The sequence below is a fragment of the Urocampus carinirostris genome, chromosome 3, assembly GCF_059441175.1.
Source record: "Urocampus carinirostris isolate Australia breed hairy pipefish chromosome 3, RoL_Ucar_1.0, whole genome shotgun sequence".
Taxonomy (NCBI): domain Eukaryota; kingdom Metazoa; phylum Chordata; class Actinopteri; order Syngnathiformes; family Syngnathidae; genus Urocampus; species Urocampus carinirostris.
The window spans coordinates 24,331,938-24,351,552 of NC_142351.1; the positions used below are offsets into that span (position 1 = coordinate 24,331,938).

The 19,615-nt window shown below is 38.6% G+C and overlaps 1 protein-coding gene across 1 annotated transcript; it reads right to left on the minus strand.

Annotated features, from left to right (window-relative positions):
* Positions 1 to 3,182: 3,182 nt before the first annotated feature.
* dnajc11a (DnaJ (Hsp40) homolog, subfamily C, member 11a) lies at positions 3,183 to 17,585 on the minus strand. The gene is made up of 16 exons (XM_088331207.1): positions 17,442 to 17,585; positions 15,736 to 15,865; positions 15,563 to 15,636; positions 13,053 to 13,154; positions 12,790 to 12,918; positions 12,576 to 12,698; positions 9,430 to 9,503; positions 9,165 to 9,354; positions 8,990 to 9,075; positions 8,800 to 8,916; positions 7,002 to 7,157; positions 6,831 to 6,900; positions 6,607 to 6,664; positions 4,773 to 4,915; positions 3,696 to 3,825; positions 3,183 to 3,599 (listed from the first exon to the last, which is right to left on the minus strand). Exons 1-16 carry the CDS (start codon positions 17,511 to 17,513, stop codon positions 3,574 to 3,576), a joined length of 1,680 nt encoding a protein of 559 aa, XP_088187333.1. The 5' UTR covers positions 17,514 to 17,585; the 3' UTR covers positions 3,183 to 3,573.
* Between the last annotated feature and the right edge of the window lie 2,030 nt (positions 17,586 to 19,615).

Below are 19,615 nucleotides of genomic sequence, written 5' to 3' on the forward strand. Positions count from 1 at the left end.
CCTAATTTATGAAATACATACCTGTCAACCTCCAGGGCTCCATGCCCTTACAAACTGTCGTATTTTTCCTTACAAAATACAAAAATATCTTACACCATATTTTCTTTTAAACGTGTTTATTTATGTAGTTTAACATGTTATATTGTACATGTGTTTCGTTGTATCATATATATTGTTAATTAACTTTTTGTTGTGAGATACTGAGTTGCTCGACATGAATGAGGTTTATTATAAGGAAAAATGAAGTAGCTTGGACGTTCACTGTAGAAGGAAAAATACATGCAAATATAATTAAGTAGAATTTTCTTATTCAGATTGTAAATTCATTTTCTGGATTAAATTATTGTTGGTAATATCCTGATTAAAGGGGTAACCACAAACCTGTCTTTTTTCATTTTCTCCTTTTATACTTCTTTTTTTTCTTAACTTCTTTATACAACACAATAATCCGTAATATAATGCATCAAAGCAAGTGAGCCGTTTGAGAACCGGCTCTCTTTAATGAGTTGAGCCGAAAAAGTCGGTTCTCTAAAAAGAGACGGACTTCCTTTCACTACAAAACTACCACGGAATGATGCATGATGGGACATCCCCAGGCGGCAGACGCATACGCACATTAACTTCGTTTGCAACAAAAAAAAAAAACAATACCAAGATAGAGGCTACTGCGGCGAACTCGTTTGACTTGATTGATTTGCCGTTTCGTGATAGTCGGTGTATACCGGATGGTACCCATCATTGACAAATTTGCGTTTTTCCGTACAGATTTTCTAGTACGTCGTACACGTTTTACAATGCATAATAAATGTACTTTGTACGGCAAAAACGTACAGGTTGACAGGTATGGAAATAATATACATGCAGACATTAACATTTGTATTTTTTTAGAATACTGTTTTTAAAAGGATAAGTCTCATCAAATTGGATTTGAAACACTCAGAATATAAGCAAAAATGATATATTACGTCCCTGTTTTAAGCAATAAATTTGATATTGTTTGGGTCATATTACTGTAGTTGTTTTTTGTAGAATTTTAGTTTACTGTCGATGTATTTTGATAATTCTGCTGTAGAAACTTTTTCATAGTATCGCTATCAAAGCATTTCTGTAGTATTTCTGTAGTAGTCGTTTTGCATTACAGTCATACTGCATTTGAGTAGTTTTCAGTCACATTTTTGTAGTATTACTGAAGTATTTCGTAGCATTTATGTAGTGGTACGTTTGTAGTATTTATGAAATAGAATTTGTGTACAATAGTACTACTGGAGTAGTATTTCTGTACAATAGTACTACTGGAGTAGTGCTTCTTTATTATATATTACTAAGTAGTATAAAATATGAAATCCATAAATGATACAATGTGATGCTAAAAATCTTGTAACAAAATAGTTTCCCCCCAAGGTCAGTATTGTCACATGCTGCTGCCAGTCAATGCTGAGTTCCGGCTCATCTCTGAAGAGTGGGATGTTGTTTAAACCGAAAAACAAGAGACCAGATGATGAAAGTGCTGTATGCGAGTCAGATCAGGAGCCCTCTCTTGCTACTGGTAACCAATACTTTTAATTTCATGTAGGGGAGCTAACCTCTAACAAAAGAAAAAAGTCCTGGAGGAGGATGAGCACTGCCAGGCTGTACTCACCCAAAACACACCAAAGAAAATGGTGCCCCAACGACCTTAGGGATCCGTGAACAATTTTAGTACATTTTATCCTTTTCGTAATGAAAGCAAAAAAACATTTTTATGTCTTTGTTTTGAGCACTAAATTGGATATCAAGTTTTGTATTCATTCTGTAGTGTTTTTGTAGTAGACGCACAAAGGGACAATGGAGATAATCTGGTACCTTAAAAAGAAAACCTACATTTTTATTAGTAGTACTAATATATATATATATATATATATATATATATATATATATGGAGTGAATCAAGGAAGCAAGGTTTTGGGTGCTCCGAGGAGAGTGATGAGCAACAAGAGTATGAGTATGGATGTTAAGATGGGACTGTATGAGAGTGTGATTGTGCCGACTGTGTTGTATAGTGCAGAGGCTTGGAGCCTGAACGCAGATTTAAGAAGGGAATTAAATGTTTTTGAGATGAAGTGTTTGAGAAGTATGTTAGGAGTGACAAGATTGGATAGATTGAGAAATGAAATTGTGAGGGACAAAACTGGAGTAGTCGTGGAACTGAGCAAGTGTGTTGATAAGAGAGTACTCCCGTTGGTTTGGACACATGGAGAGGATGGATGAGGAGAAAATGTTGAAGAAGATCTACAGAGCAGAAGTCAATGGAAGGAGACCAGGAGGAAGGCCGCAATTGACGTGGATGAATGGTGTTATGAGTGCACTGCAAGAAAGAGGTCTAAATCTAGTGGAAGCAAGAGCTCTTGTTGGTGATAGGAATGAGTGGAGATGTGTTGTAAAAGGATAGTAGGATGTTTGGATGCTTTCTAAGAGATGGGCAGGGCACCTGTATTATGCGGCAGGGATAAACCAGTGAAAGCTGTCGGGCCCTCCTGTTGAACTAAAGAGTGTGTTGTGCCACCCTGACATGGCCGCTTTCTCGTGTCCCGTTTCATCTGGAGGGACGAAAGCATGACCAACTTCGGTGCCTAACTTGTTTAGGTGTTTAGGCATTTGGGTCCCAACATTTTTGTGTGTTTTTTTGCTATTTTTTTTCCCCTTTTTCTTTGTTATTGTATGCGTTTGTCTTGCTGTCGGTCACCCCTCTTGAGAGATATGACCAAGGTAGGGATTTATATATATATATAAAACTTTTTTTTTTGAGTATTGTATTCTTTTCATTCGGAAGGCCGGATTAAGAAGCTTGCTGGAACGCATGTGGCCTGCAGGCCGTAGTTTACTTAGCACTTGCTCCCTCGGTTGCGTGTAAAAAGTGCGGCTTTGTAGTGCCGATAGTTGGGATAAGTGCCTTTTTGTGGCATCCTCAAATGTATGGAGTGCCGTTCCTAGAAAATTTATGTAATAATACCAACAAATATGACATATAATAACAATTCATACAAATACAGTTTGTATTATTATTTGGGAATAATAATTTAGACTATGGATATCTTGAACTTCAAACGACTTGTGGGGGGATATAGAAAAATAACGTGCTTCTTCCCTGTTAAAATCAACACAGAGAGTAATTTATACTGACAAAAAAGGACACACAATTCAAGTAACCATGACAAGATAGATTTTAATATTATGGCAAACAATCATATGCAATTGTGTTTTCAATCACAGAGGCACTGCAAATGTCAAAGAATTGATCAAAAAGACTGATCATAAGACACGCCTTAACTCGAGTAAAAATACACCGAGGAGACTTAAAATCTCAGAAAATGGTAACCCGCAAATTCAGTACATTTTGCGCAGAGCCTGTTATCACGGAATTAGTTTGTCATTATTTATTTACATTTTTGCATGTCATACTGGTTTGTATAAGGACCCAATATAGAGCAATCCTTTTTGGAGGCTGGGACCACTTTTGTATCTAAAAAAAGATGAATCAGTCTTCTATACCAGCAGATGGATGTGTCTTTTAATCTTTGGTCCACCTAGGAACTCCTATGTGTCTGTATCAATTCTGTGAGCTGCAAAGTGGAAAAAAAGCACACGGATTTAAATGCTTCACTGCATCAAAACATATTGATGAGATTGTTGGATTTAATCAAAAGGGGGGGACTCACATTGCTTTGGTATCCTGAGTGGTTCCGAGTCTCCCGACAAGACTTGATGCATGACGCCTCGGAACTGATATAGCACCTTCAAGCTCTTTTCCTCCCCCACGCAAGGATCGTAGAAACCTGGGAGGCCCGACTAAAATGAAAGATGACAAAATAAATACCAAAGGGCATATTGGATAAAATAGACAACAAAACGCTGTTCTGATATGGGTTTTAGAAAATATTTATAGTATTGTGTGAAAGTTTCCACTTATGTATAAGTATGATACAAAAAAGTAATTGCAAACTCTAAAATTGCTGACACGAACATCACTCAATAAGCCAAACCCTACCTTTTATTCCAACACATTAAAAGTCAACGTTAAGTGCAGGGTTCCAACACCCTTTTCATGGCCAAATTCAAGCACTTTTTAAAGACTTTTCAAGCCGTTTTTCCAATTTCTCCAGTATCAGTAAAAGAAAAAAATCTAGTGTGAATCATGTATTTTGCAGAGCTACAAATATTTCTCCTAGATGCGATTTTTAATCTCGCATGTGCATTTATCAAGACATATGATTTTTAGATTTTGAGTAAAAGACTAATGTATTTGTTTTTATGTAAAGAAGTTCTTCTCATGACAATTTACCACTGGAAAACCCTACCTCAATTTTTTTTTGTCATAACCCATGCTAAATGTCCATAATTGATAAGTAATCCTTGCACTAATACACATTTGACAGTGCCCTTTTTATGCGTTGCATGCACCTGTCCACCTGGGTGTGAACCATAGATGACGCTTGCCAGCTGCAATTAATCACGAGAGAAGAAATGCAATGGCTAGGCTAAACAACCAGAGAGCAGCGTCAATGTCATTTCCAAGCAGGCTTGTTGAGAAACATGGTTACAATTTTAAGCATTTACAAGCACTTCACCCAAAATTCATGAACTTTTCAGTCCTTGAAAATACACCTATAAATTCAAGCATTTCCAAGGATTTGAAGGACCTGTATGAACCCTGTCAGTGGATACCCATCAGCTTTTTCTGCTTAGTCTAAAAGGTCTGTTAGTTTTCGAATGAAGTCATAACTTTGGTCCCGTACCTTGACAGCATCAGTGAGGATGAGTTTGGAATCTTTGACCAGACACTGCAGTGGCACGCTCACATCAATCACCTTGGCTCTTTCGTGCTTTTTGCTGTTGTCCGTCACAAACTTGCCATACCAGGCATTGAGGATGATGAGACCTGGTTTCACGGACAATGGCAGGTTAACCATAACCAAACTAAAAATAATTCAAATTATTTTTGCCCTTAAGTTTGAAAGCTTCTAAGTGCTTACCAAGAATAAGTAGAACATAATTTCATTGTTCGAAAAAAAAAGGAAAACACAGTGATGGGAAAATTCTGTTAGTTTGACTACTAATGATTGAGTAATCCCTTGCTGTATCGAGGTTTACTTTTCAGTTTCGAAACTTTGCAGATTTTGAATTAAATTGTCTTAATTGTCATTGATAAACATATCGTGGATTGTGTTCTGAAGCAGACAACACAGAGCAGATGCTATCCCAGGGGCAGGTCGCCGGGGACTATGTGTTTGTGTGTTGGGTTAGCGCGACCGCAACAGGCTGATTCATGCTGTCAGTTAAAAACCAGGGAGGGCGCACAAATCAAAGGGTCCAACCAAAACAAACTGCGAAGCATGGGGACAGCTAGTATTGTAGCAACGCTCTACATTTAAAAAAAAATCATCAATTAAATCGGACTCTGAGAAAAGTATGAAGAGCGGAAAGAAATGCTGATACCCAGCGGGTGCTCTGTTGATTGTAATCTGGTCTGCGACTAAGTGATCACTGGTCCAGAGGTCCGGGTTATTGTTGCGGCTATGTAACAACTCTCACAAGCATCCCCTGTCGGGCTTGTATCTCACCAATGCCATACCCAATACTCATAAAACAGTGGATCTAGTGCTACAACTCGTGGAAAACCGCTACATTTGAGACCCTTGTATTTTAGGCATAAATGGGACCTGACCCAATCAGGGGAGCCCCGATGCTACTAAGCAGCTAGCCAGCCACTCTCTAAATTCCTTTCTTACACTGAAAGTCTTCCAATTGTGTTGTACTATTGTATAAATCAGTGATTTTTAACCATTGTGCCGTGACACACTAGTGTGCCGTGAGAAATTATCCAATGCCACTTTTTAAAATTTAAAAATTTAAAAAACGTTTATGAACCATTTTCGACAAATATGTCATTGTCTAGTGTCCGTGCTGTAAAATCTGGGGGTATTATAAATTATATTGTAATTAAAACATACTGTTCAGTGTCAGTTTATAATATTTTTGGTTAGTGGCGTGCCGCAAAATTTTTCCAATGTAAAAAACATGCCCTGGCTCAAAAAAGGTTGAAAAAACACTGGTATAATTCAACCGAAATTCTGTATTCTGTGTTTTAATTTGGAGATCTGGAGTTGTTATTTTGTTCCAGTATGTATTATGAGTTACTGATATCTAATAAATCAATACATGTTTCTACTTCGTGGGTTTTGATTATTGATGGATTTTTATGGAAAAGCAACCCCCACGAAAAACAAGGGATTACTGTACAACAAAACTTGAGTGGCACTTTGTGGAGATCTTAAGTGAAAGATGAGAAGGTGAACTTACATATTTTACATGTGTGCCTATCTTAAAAGCAGCCGTTCTAATCAAAGGATTGCCCCAGATTAAGACACCAATATTCCCTTTCAAAATAAGGACACCTTTTTATGAGGCTGCCCGCGCTGCTGCAAAAATAGCAGTGAATTACAATTAGAAGCTTTGCATATTGCGCATAAAACGATTCAAATCAAAATGTCGGGATTTTTTAAGTCATAAGTATTGAATAATTTCCCAGGATGTTAAAGAAACATCACAAAAGATATTTTCTCAGCTTACCCATTCGAGACTCCTCAGCTTCGATAATCCTCCGCACAGACTCTTGCATGAGCAAGACCTTCACATGTGGGAAAAGGAAAACACAAAAACTGAATGTGAGATTAGATGGATTTCATGCACTAATGAAATCACTTGGACTTTTGTTATCATTCCATCTCTGCATCGCTGTTAACTCAACCTTCAAACATTTTCTGTCTAAAACCACGGCAGCTCCAAGCACTTACCGCTGCCTCTGCCTCCTTTTTCTTTTTGGCTATGTTAGAGGCTGAACTTTCACGCTTCTTCTCCAAGTCTCTGTTAAAACATAGAAATTAAATTTAAAAACCTTTGCGATAATACATGTGGTTGCTCCTCCAGCAACTTTCCTTGTAGTAAGTAAAAAGAGAATCTCTTACTGTTCCTTCTGAGCCCGCACGTATGGCCGAATAATGAGCTGGTGCATGGCGAGGTAGAGAACAAGCGGTCCAACTGTGGCGTAAAATACAGCACTTGGCAGGAGTTGGTCAGTTAGGTGAATAGGGAACAAATACGTTTGGCTGGCTCTGTTTAGCCTGCAGAGAGATTAACAGTTAATTATTTATAGACAGGCAAATAAACTGTGATGTTTTAAAATAACACAGAAAATTGTTATTTTGGGGACGCTAAAGTTATACAATCCCAAAAATAAAAGGGAATAAATGTAATAAATCAGTATAGCAAGAGTGTATTTATCTTTCAACATGGTAATGAGAAGTAAACCTTTTTCGATTCAGTTGCACAAAAGGTTTGTACACCTTTTTCATGGCCAAATTCAGGCACTTTTTAAGGAGTTTTAAATGATTTTCCCATTTTGCCAGTACAAGTAAAAGAAAAAAATCCGGTGTGAATCAAGTAATTTGCAGAGACACAAATATATTTGCTATTTACAGTATAAATGGGATTTTTAATCTTGCGTGTGCATTTATTAGGACAAATAATTTTTAGATCTTAAGTAAGTTGAAAATGTTTTTTGTACAAGTCTCTCCCTATATAGATGCTGGGTAAAAATAACTGAGTATTATGTAGTAACATAGCCCTCAATGAATGTCCATAATTGATATGTAATCATTGCACTAATTCACATTTCATAGTGCCCTGTTTAGGTGCACCATGGACCTGGACTCTTAGGCAACTGCCGTTATTTAAGGGGGAAGAAGAAATGCAATTGCAAAGCGAAGCCACTGAGAGTTGTGTTGGCGTAATTTTTGGGCAGACTTGTTGAGAGAAATGTCAACAATATCAAGCATTTACAAGCACTTTTCAAATCCAAAAAAAAAAAAAACAACATTAAATTTCAAGCATTGTCAAGGATTTCAAGCACCCGTACAAACCCTGGGCACAAAAGAAATATTTTAAATAGTGAAAAATAAATGGGATCTGTATTTGGTACAACCAGGTTGTTAACAAACCTGCAACATTTCAATAATTAACAAAAAACAGGCATCAAAAACAGGCACAAGAAAAATATCCCAGCAATGTGCTCACACCAAATTATCAATGACAGAACTAAACCCTTGTCCTCAATATGGCCATCATTTTTAATTACCCCTACAATCTCAAACCCCTCCCTCATCTTCCTTATTTCCATGACATACACTTACTCATGGCCAAATATAAGAAACCATTATTCCACACATGGGCTGTTTACATGCATTTTCTGTAAAAATTGTATGCATATATCTATATATAAAACGTTTTCTACAGGACTTGCACTCATAGCTGACAACAAGGTACTGTAAAAAAAGGCATAGGTGCGTACTGGAGCTAACTTCCCAACACAAAATACATGTGTCTGTTTGCGTAAAGAAAGAGTTGCACAAAATACTCCCAATTAAGGTTCTACGTTAAGGCAGGGACAACACAGACAAGGGCCAGGGTGTGTCACTGAGCTCATATATAGCCCCTTCTTAAAAAAAGTCAGGGAAATTGAAATTGTGAAAACGCATCAACACCACAACCACAATTCGGCACGGCATATTTATTTGCCCTTGCAGTTTGCTAACAGCAATTATCTTAAAACATGAATAATACATTTAAAGCGTGTCCCTGAATTTATAATATAAGGATTTTGTTTTCGAAAAAAGACCTATTCCTAAATTAACCATCTGCATTTTGGGAATGGCAATGAACTGCCACAGTGGAATAAAAAAAAAAAAAAAAAAAAGCAGTACTTACTTCACCTTGAGCGAGACACCTTGAGGTACTCCGACGCTGACCGTGGCCCCCAAAATGCTGTGTCGGCTGATTTTTCTCTCTGCGCCGTACTCAAGAACTGTCCCAAAAAAGCCTGACCTGTGACACAAACACAAATGTAAAACAACTCCAAACAATGAAATTAACCTGAATCCTTTTGCCCACAACTGACTTTATTGAGCCCTTAATTTTTGTCTGGTCTTCATCCTGGAACTTGTACTGGTAGCTCACCATCATAAAAGTGTGTGGAATGCCGAGCTGCAAGAATAAAAAAACACTGGGGTTCATTGCAGAGAAGTAAATTTGGATTTAATAGTGGTGACACACGGAATGTGCTAGCCTCAGACCTGCACAGCGCAGGAAAAATGGCTGCTTTTGGTGTCTCTGACAATGCTGGTGTTCATGGAGGAGTGAATCCCCCATCGCCACTGCAGATAACCCATTGTGTTCTTGTCAAGGTTTCGGGCCAGCACCGTGGTGATGCCGGGACGCACACCCCGGGAAGAAAACTGGAGTCCACATTGTGCGGTCACAAATCTGAGGTGGCACAGAGAAACCAGATACTCACAATTTATATCTCGGTAGATCGTTGATCATCTTCTCTAAGCTTACAAGCGTGGTGTCAGATTTCGGAATATTTTCATTCCAAACAGAGGCCCGTGCGTGTCCCCGGCGCCAAGCTCAATCTGTGTGCACAAACAGTACATGTGTCAACATGGCAAGTATTGTTATAAGCTACTCAATATAATTTTTGAGTATTTTACACACACGAAGCATTCTGTATGGTTCCATGTGAGCAAAACCCAGAGCAATTTGTTTTTTATTGAACCCTAAAAACATAGCCCAACTGTCAATGGATCATGGCCCGGTTTACTAACTTCATCCGTGCATTTACACAACCAAAGTCTTCTTGTTTCCCTTAAAAATACCGAATCAATTGATGAATTTTACTTTGAAACTTAGGGCGCCCGCTTTGAGACTGGGAGGTCGCTGGTTCGCGCCTCGGCCGAGTCATACCTAAGACTTATAACATTGGTAAAATGGCGGCGCCCTCTGTTGGCTGCGGCTGCATCGGCTCGCTACAACGGGTCAGGTGTATCGACATTTCGTTCTGTGTACATTGTTACAAAGAATGACAATACAAAGGAAATTATTATTATTATTATTATTATACTTTGGTTTAGTGTGTGTTGTTGGAGTCACCAGGTAGGTTGGTTCTGCTTTAATCCCAATAGTTCAATAGTCCCAAAAGTAAGTAAAAGCTCACTTTATTTATCTTTATAGAGCATATTTTTCATTATTTTTTAGTACAAAACAATACAGGTTACTTATACAAACCTTAAACATACAAAATATAGCACTGAAGCAACATACGAACCAATTCAACTGACGAAACGATCGTCCGGAACCTAAATCGTTCGTAGGTCGGGCAGTGTCTGTATTTGTTGTTCCAGGTTGTTGGGTGGAAAAAATTAGATTTTATTTTCCTTATCATAAACTGTTTTTTGCAGAACTTTGAGTGTTACTTCACTGCCTGAAAAGTGATTTACAAATACATTCTGATTTTTGATTAAAATGGGGGTGAACTTAGAATATTAAGTTAAATATTTTCAAGGATGTGTTAACAATGCTGAATTAAGTAAAAAGAGCCCTTATGCTTGATTTTCCGCCTATCTGCTTCTATCCTATATTCAACGGATCTGTTCTGGGCGGAACACTTTGGGTAGGAAGAATGGGGTGTTGGGGGAGTGCTGGAGAGCGACATCATTATCGTTCCTGCAGATTTTTTTTTCTTTTTATTTGTAAGTGTAGCATGTAAATAGTGGAAGTAAAACATAGCCTGTTTAAAAAAATTTAAAAAGTTGGAGAAATGCACATAGTTGCAAGTGCATCATGAATTAGCCATGGCTGCAATTATGACTTTAAGCCAGAAGATAGCGGCAGAGTGACAAAGTTCCAAATTATGTACATCTCCTTTAACCTAGCTGTGATGTTTTAATGATTATTAATGTTTGAAATGACTGAATAGCATTTAAATGATAATTCAAAAACATTTTTGTCAAAGCTCAAGTGCAACATATCAGTTTTAGCATAAATACATTGTGTCTGGCCACAGTGAGCCGAGAATTCAAAGTAACCGTCACAAATTAAAATAAAAAAAATGATTAACATGTTTTATATTCTACTACTTTTTGCCATGTGATATTTAGACCCGTCTGGTTCATTACTGGAAGGGCAATAGTATAGTGTCGTGATTGAAAAGTTATAAACAGTCCCCTGCATCTTGCTGGTTACATTTTTAAGATCTAAAAAACCCGGAATAGGGCAAATATTGCAGTTCTAACTTTCTTATTGATGCAGCTACATATTTTTATTTGGTCGCCCCCTGCCTTTTTTGGCCTGAGTCGAAGTACAGGATGACCATATCACATCAAGTTGAAAAAAATATTTGCAAATTAATTTTTAGTAACATGAAATTTATCTGCAACCTACAGAGCCCAAGAAAAAAAAATGGATTTAATTAGTATGAACGATCAGTTTATAAAGGTTGTCAACCTCCTCTACATAAGCAAACTTGACAAAGACAAAAACTGAAGATGTTTTATAAACAAGGTCCAGCAGATACAACCTATAATACAATTGCCTCAAAAGTCGAAAAGTGGACAGTGCATTGCATCCACAGTAACTTAAGTTTCAGTTCAACAGTGTTCTGTGCAACCCCTACCAAGTGCTTACTTGTCTTTATAATCACTTTTCTACGATTATTTAAATTTAAATATTTTGCAAATTGCCAAAAACGACGCGCTTTGTTTCGTGAAACAAGCCAATTTCAGGGTTTGTACACCTTTTTAATGGACAAATTCAAGAACTTCTAATGGTTTTCAAAGTCAATTTTCCATTCTCTCCCGTACCATTAAAAGATGAAATGCAGATATTTTGCAGATCCAGAAATATATTTGCTATTCACATATGAACGAAACACATAGGGGGCGATGACGCTTCAAAGGACAATGCTATACAAACTAAATCAGCTGTCGTTAATCATGAAGGAAGAAGACATGCAATGGCAAATTGGAACCACCAAAGAGCAGTGATGGTGTCATGTTTAAGCAGACTTGTTGTGAAACATGGGAACAATTTCACCCATTTACAAGATCTTCTGCCAAAATGTTCACACTTTTCAATCTTTGAAAACACAACATTAAAATTCAAGAGTTTTCAAAGATTTCAAGCACCCATACAAACGCTAGAATTTGCTGAAAATAACATTTTGTGATGTGCACATGTAGTAAGCCAATCATATTTGATAAAAGGCATTGCGTTAAACGCAGAACACCAATGATTCTCTCTCTTGCGCTTGGACTTTTTCCAACAGCCAAGTGCAATGTCACGTCATGGGGTCACTGGGCACCACCTCCTGTAGTGTGTCATAGGCAAATGTAAACTGTCGGCAGCCATTCCTCTCCAGGCCATTTGTTTAGGTAAAACAGATTTCCACGGTTACCAATCGAAGGATAAACCTCCTGATCGGACTCAGCCAAACAACAGGTATTCCCAAGGCAGTCTCTCAACTTATGAGATCAGACGATATTAGACATTCTTAAAGTAGCTTGGTAGCTTGTGGTTAAAATAATCATCTTTTTTAGTATATGTGAGGATATTTTGTCATACGAGTGCTTCAAGATTAGAATGTTTGTTATTTCTTCATGAAATGTCCAATTACATGACAGAGTACTGCACAATTCTAGGCAACATACCTCCCCCCAGCCCTGAGCTGAGGTGACTCTCCTCAAGGCCAAGTTAATAGTTCCACCTCCGTTCCCATTGTGCGTGGACAAAGAACCAGACAAAATGGCTGTGTCATTTGTGGTTAGAGGAGCCTGCAGAGGAACACAAAAGCAGAGTTGATTACACATAAACACACACTATCTGATAGAAATCAGTTCAAGTCAATATGACATAATGTGCAACCTCTATAGATTGTGATATGTGCATCTTGTTGATTTCCACTTGTGGGATGCCGCTTCCAACCATGTCCTCATAGTCTTCCTCATACCGGTCGAAGAGGTCTGTGGCGTCAATCCCCACACTAATTGTTCCCTTTGAATAGAGGGGAGAGAAGAGACCGCTGACTTGGTATCAGATACACGGGAAACAACTTTTAGAAGAAAAAGTAGAAAGGACATTTCGTCAAAATAATTCCATATGGTGTTTGTCGTCCACATCAAAAGTACCTTGGGGTTGGTCCTTTGCTGAAGTCTCCTCTCCTCACGCTCCTTTTGAAGATGCTCGTACTCTTCTCGGATCTCTGCAGGAGTTCTTCTTTTTTCAACCACCTGGATAAAAAGCATAACTACTGTACAATTCTGGCTTGGTACACAAAAACAGTTTTCATTGTTTAGGAAACTTATCTTTTTAAAATCTCAATAGGCATCAGACAAGTTGAAGTTTGACTTGTATCACAATGATAGTGTTAATGTTACTGTTTACCTGACTTGTTAACCTGACTGCCCATTTTGCACATCTGGTTAGCTACTCCTCTTGCACTATCGGCACTATGGTAAAATACTATACGTAGCCATAATACAATACAACTTTTACTTATATCTGTACATTCAAGGAAACTGTGCGGGTCAGATGTATCGACATTTCGTTCTGTATACACGTGTACTAGAATGACAATAAAGTAGATCTGAATCTGAATGAACAAAAACAGTATCTAAAAAATATTTGTCCTGATAAATGCACACGCAAGATTAAAAATCCCATTTAATCAATCAGTGTCACGGTATAAAAGGTACGGCAATGGAGGCATTTTTTTATCAAGGTAAAGTAAAACGGCATTTTATTTACTTACAAATATATTTCCTTACAAAAACTATATATACATTTGGTAAACTAAAAGACAACGCAAATACACAAATCATTATTTATGCATCAACAATAGATTAAACCTGTAGTGGGCCGGACCATTTATCTGAGCAGGTATTCTACATATTTGCAAATATTGGCCTCTGCATTTTTCATCAGTCTGTTGGCAGAAAAGAAACCCCCTTGATGCATTTCAGTCTAGGAGCTTCCAAAACCAAGTGTGTAATATTTGACCAGTAGATGTTGCCGTGATATGTAGTACGACCAAAAACACAGATTACAAACTATGGGGACTGAGAGACCAATCCGCACCATTTTCTTCTATTTTTTTTTCTTTTGCCCAGCCTTTCACAAGGGTTTTGAGTATCCTTAGCAAAAAGATGGTGGACAGTCATGTCAGCTCCCTCTTGGTAAGCATAATGCTAGGTAAAATATAAAAGAAATAATATGTTCAAAAAACTCAAAAGACAATGCAATATTGTTGAGAGAAGGTGGAGGAAAAGTAACCATCCAGCAAACTGGAAAACATTCAGTCAGCAAAAGAAAACCAACAATAAAACACCCAAACAGGCAAGAGAAACATTTAAAATGTTATCATAGACTACAAAAATAATTCAATATTACTTTTCTCCACTTAATACCTTTAACTAAAATGGATTTTACCAAGTGCCCACTGGAACTAAAATGTGCTTTTTGTGAGGACTTTGCAGACCACTTCGAAGTAAAATGAATCAAAAAGGGTCTACCCATATAGTCGGTCAAAATGAAAGTTTTATAAAAAGTTGGTCCATCAGTTTTACCTAAGCAGACACTGGAAGGTTTTGCTTTGGTTATTGCAAGGACACGTGGTTTGGTTTTCTCCAAAGTTAACAAGCTGCCTTTCAGAACCAATTCCCACCTCTCACTTAAAGACATTTTATGGATTCTTTGAGGAACATATTTTAATATAGACAATTTTGTATTCACAGCCAATGCAGGGGTGTGGCTCCTCTTGAAGATGCGGTCTATACATTGAGTATTTTACATAAGTACCATTTTAAGCAAGATATTTGACCAAAAAAATGTTTTCAATTGTATTCGTTTTAAGAAGAGAACAACATTTTAGAGAAATGTCAGTCTGGTTTTAGGATAAATTACAGTAGAGAGACACCAATTTTAAATTATATGAGGCACACTATTGATGTGAATAAACTTTCGTTCTGGTGCTTCAGGATATCAGTGCAAGTTTTGATACAGGAGATTAACCCATCATATTTAATTGACTGAGAAACCTAGTGAACATCTCTAGAACTGTTTTGCTAGTGTTTTTTTTTTTTACTTATTTTATCTTATCTTTTCTGGGTGTCTGAGTAATTGGTGTTCTAGGTTATTCAGTGGGGGGAAGGGAATTTCATTTATAGAGCACGTTGAGTTGCAATTAATCTTACAAGTGCTAAACAGATATTTTGGGGGGATTTTGATAGATAGATAGATACTTTATTCATCCCCTAAGGGAAATTCACATTTCCAGCAGCATCCCTGAGCTGAGAACAGTACAATAATAAAGCCAAAAGAATACAATATACAAATACCCAGTGTGACGTGCAAATGCCCACTGTAGCGTGTTGTATAGAGTAACTAAATAGTGATACACAGAATACATATTGCAGTAAGATTCGGTAATATCCAATGTAGGTGGTGTGGTTTAATGTGGGCCTTTACTCTGCCGGGTGGAGTTAAAGAGCCTCATGGCATGAGGAAGAAAAGATCTCTTCAGTCTGTCCGTAGTACAAGACAGTGACAGCAGTCTGTCGCTGAAACTATTTGAGGTCTAGTTTAAAAAATATGGATGTTTCACTTTTCACCTGAAAGAAAAACATCTCACTCGACTTACCTCCCATCCGTCAACATCAAGTCCACGCTTGCCATAGATGTCATAAATAGCTCGTGCCTGTGGATCACTAAGCACTTAAAACAAGTAAATACAAAACAAACATTAGCAACAAACACTAAATGACTGCTGATGTGTCTTATCTGTTATTCAAATGGCAACATGCAGCACATTACCTTCGTAAGCTTCATGTACAAGGTTAAAAAGCTGCTCTGCCTGTCGTTTGAGTTCTGGATCACGATGTTTGTCCGGATGGTATAACATGCATAACCGCCTGTAAGCCGCTTTCAACTCGTCCTGTGTTGCCTTGAGCATGGCAGAGCAGATAAGTATGAAAATAAGTATGACGTTTAAACATGAATATCAGCAACTCCAAATCCGAGACCATAGGTCTCAGCCGGAAAAGGGTGGCATGCTCTTTCCGGGTTGGGGATGAGATCGTGCCCCAAGAGAAGGAGTTCAAGAATCTCGAGGTCATGTTTAAGAGTGAGTGGATGATGGAACGGGATACCCACAGACTGCTTGGTGAAGCTTATGCTGTCATGCAGACCTTGTATCGGTCAGTTGTGGTAAAGGAGGATCTGAGCCAAAAGGCAAAGCTCTCGATTTACAAATCTAAGTTCCTAACCTCACCTGTGGTTAGAAGCTGAGGGTCATGATCTAAAGAACAAGATACCGGATACAAGCAGCTGAAATATTTTTTCTCTACGGGGTGGCTGGATACTTCCTTAGATATATTGTGAGGAGCTCCGCCATCCAGGAGGAACTACATGTAGAGCCGCTGCTCCTCCGTGTTAAGAGGAATCAGCCGAGGTGGCTCGGGCATCTGGTAAGGATGCCTCCTGGACACCTGCCTCAAGAGGTGTTTTAGGCATGTTTCACTGGCAAGAGGCCTGATGGACGGCCCAAGACTAGACAATATCTCTAGGCTGTCCAGAATAATTGAGCTTTAAACCTGCTTCTCTATCCTATTGTGAAGTGGCTGGAGATAGGGAGGTCTAGGCTTCCCTGTTGAGGCTCATCACCCGCGACCTGACCCCAGATAAGCAGAAGATAATGGACTAAAGGCAATTGGTTGGATTATTATATTTGATTTGAGAGCTTAGATAACGCTGTGACCCTGGTGAGAATAAGCAGAATGAATTTAGGGATTAATTTATTTAGATAACATCTATAACCTGAGAAGAAACACCCAAAATTATTTAGGAGATTGATCCTCAAAAAGTCTTCAAGGTCTCCGCTCTCCATTTCAAGTCAATGACTGTTCATTTTAACGTTGAATTAATTCAATTACGATTCCAAGTAAAATTTGAAGGACTTTGCCTAGCTCATTAGACAACTGAAAAGTTAGTTTTCCAATAGATATTTTCAGAACGGGTATGTATGTTTACGTCCGGTTACAAACTGAACTGCTGCATATTGGCACACTGTCTTGAGCAGGAAAAATAGTGCTAAATGAAACCTCCCATGAGCCCTCGATCGCCTGACACCACGATGTAATCTAATCAACTGCAAGTAAATCCAAGTGTAGTCAACAGTGATAGCACAAGCAACTAGCCCTATAATCAGAGCTACAAACAAATAATCTAAATACTGCCAAACTGCTAAAATTACATTGGAAGTGATGACACCTGCGCTTTAAGCGGACGGACAGATTTAAAAAAAACGACAACAACAAAAAACACCGACCGATAACTAATTTGTGGTCATGAAAAAGTTTCCATGCGACAGGAATCAATGTCGAGGGTCACAAGTTAGCCGTTTGGCTAATGTGAAACCTCGCAGCATGCGCTAATTTACAGTATCAGCGAGAGGTGACGCCGGGAATTGCATGAAAGTGCACGCACTCGCTTTTACTTGAAAATAAAAATACATAATGTACCTCTCGACGGACATTGAGTAAGGCATAATAATCATCACTGGATAGCTCATCGTCGTCCAAGGAAGACGCCATGTTTACTCCCCCGGTCTTTTATTCTTCGTGGTATTACAGAGTTACACATTAGCTGTCGCGCTCTGGCGCCAACTCGTGTGCTGGAAGTAGTAGGAAAGCAGATTATTCTACGTAATCAGATGTCAATAGTCAAACCGTTCTCAACTGGTCTGATTTGAGGACACACCATTACACCACATTCAGAAGATACAACCGAATAAAAAAGAAAATCGACTTTCAAATTCACTGAATGAAAGGCAGATCTAACCAGAGAAAGTAGAATATCCATCCATCCATTATCTGCACCATTTATTCTCAGTAGGGTATCGGGGGTGGTGGAGCCAGTCCGAGCTATCTTCGGGCAGTGGGCAGAGGACACCCTGAACTGGTGGCCAGACAGTTGCAGGACACAGATAGATAGACACCTGACTCTCTCTTTCATACCTGGGGACAAATTGGACTGTCCAAAAAAACCTGACATGCATGTTTTTGGAATGTGGAGGGAAACCGGAGTGCCCGGAAGAAACCCAAGCAAGCACAGGGAGAACATGCAAACTCTGCACAGGAAGGCTGTTAGCTGAATTTGAAACCATGATCTCAGAACTGTGCCGTGGATGGGCTGACCACTCAGCCCGTTTAAAAAAAGACCAGCAAAAGCTAAACGACTTCAAGTAGTTTATTCCCTTCAGTTATCGATTGCCCACATTTTAAAGAAATACAAAATGGGTGATTTCAGTAGCTTCAGCCATTTTAAACAAACTCAACGTGCACAAATATGAAATGAGAAGGTGCAATATTTTTGTCGGGCCTTTTTGTGTCCACCAAAAAGTGAACTGCACTTGTGGCGCTGCGATCCATAATCCCCAATCCAATATTGCTGCGAGCAGGGACCAGTACACGGCACTTTTTTGCGAGTGTCCATGATCCATTACACCCAATCGATTATTGCTGAAAGCAGGGGCGGTGATGGGAAATTTGTGTCCTGTGTGGTGGCCATTTTTCTTTCTTTCTTTCCATGTAAAATGAATGTCTTCCGTGCGGAAATGATTATCCCGAATCGACTATTGCTGACAGCGGTGGCCGAGAGACCAAATTGGTGTTGTGTGTGGCGGCCCTTTTTTTCCCATTCTTTCCGCCTAAAATAAACAAGTCCCACGTGGCCGCGTTCCATTATTTCCAGTCAATTATTGCTGTGAGCAGGCTATAGCTGAGCTCAGGTCAAAAATGTGTGTGTGGGGAGCTACTTGGTAGTTTTTTTTGCATATTCCATCGCGGTCTGTTTCCCATTAACTGCGATGAACAGATTACATTATTTTAGTAGACCAACCATTTCTGTGGGTTGAAATGGCGGGTATAAATCACATGTGCAGGGCAGTGTTGACATCTACTGCTAAAGAGTGTACTAGATTTCAGATTATTTTAATTTTTTTTGCAATTTTTACCGAGGCAGAAGCCCACTGAAAACAGGTCCGTGACCCACTGTTGGGTACCGACCCACCAGTAGGGAAGCACTGCCTTAAATGAGGTTCAGTTCTCTCCCTGTCTCTCTCTGCCCCCCCCCCCCCCCCCTCTCTCTTTCTCTCTCTCTTTCTGTCTCTCTCTCAAGTCATTTTATTTATTTATTTTCATTTATATAGCCCTTAATCACAAAGAGTCTCAAAGGCTCTCTCTCTCTCTCTCTCTCTCTCTCTCTCTCTCTCTCTCTCTCTCTCTCTCTCTCTATATATATATATATATATATATATATATATATATATATATATATATATATATATATATATATATTTGAATGCTTAAAGTTAAGCATGTTTTACTTTTTTGCTGTCGTGTCGTGTAACTACTCAATTTATGCCTTTTTCATATTACTGGATACATTTGAGACAATGAGACATATCCAATGCAAGTACAATTTGAACAAAATAAATATATCGACATAAACACTTGGTTCTTTCACTCATTTGCAAATTCCGTCTTTTCAATAATGCCCCCTACATTTTTCTTCTTTTTTTGTGCAAGGCAAGCAGGCAGCAGATGAGCTGTCCTTTCAGCACCACCCCGCCGCTCATTTCAGCACTGTTGGCCCACATCCTCTTAATGTAGGATGAAGGCTGACCTTAAATGCA

Coding starts and splice junctions, on each gene's coding strand:
- dnajc11a (XM_088331207.1), bottom strand. CDS start 17,513: ATGGCGTCTTCCTTGGACGACGATGAGCTATCCAGTGATGATTATTAT. Junction 12,699..12,789: donor ACATATCACAATCTATAGAG/GTTGCACATTAT, acceptor GTTCCTCTGCAG/GCTCCTCTAACCACAAATGA. Junction 6,665..6,830: donor AAAAGGAGGCAGAGGCAGCG/GTAAGTGCTTGG, acceptor CCACATGTGAAG/GTCTTGCTCATGCAAGAGTC.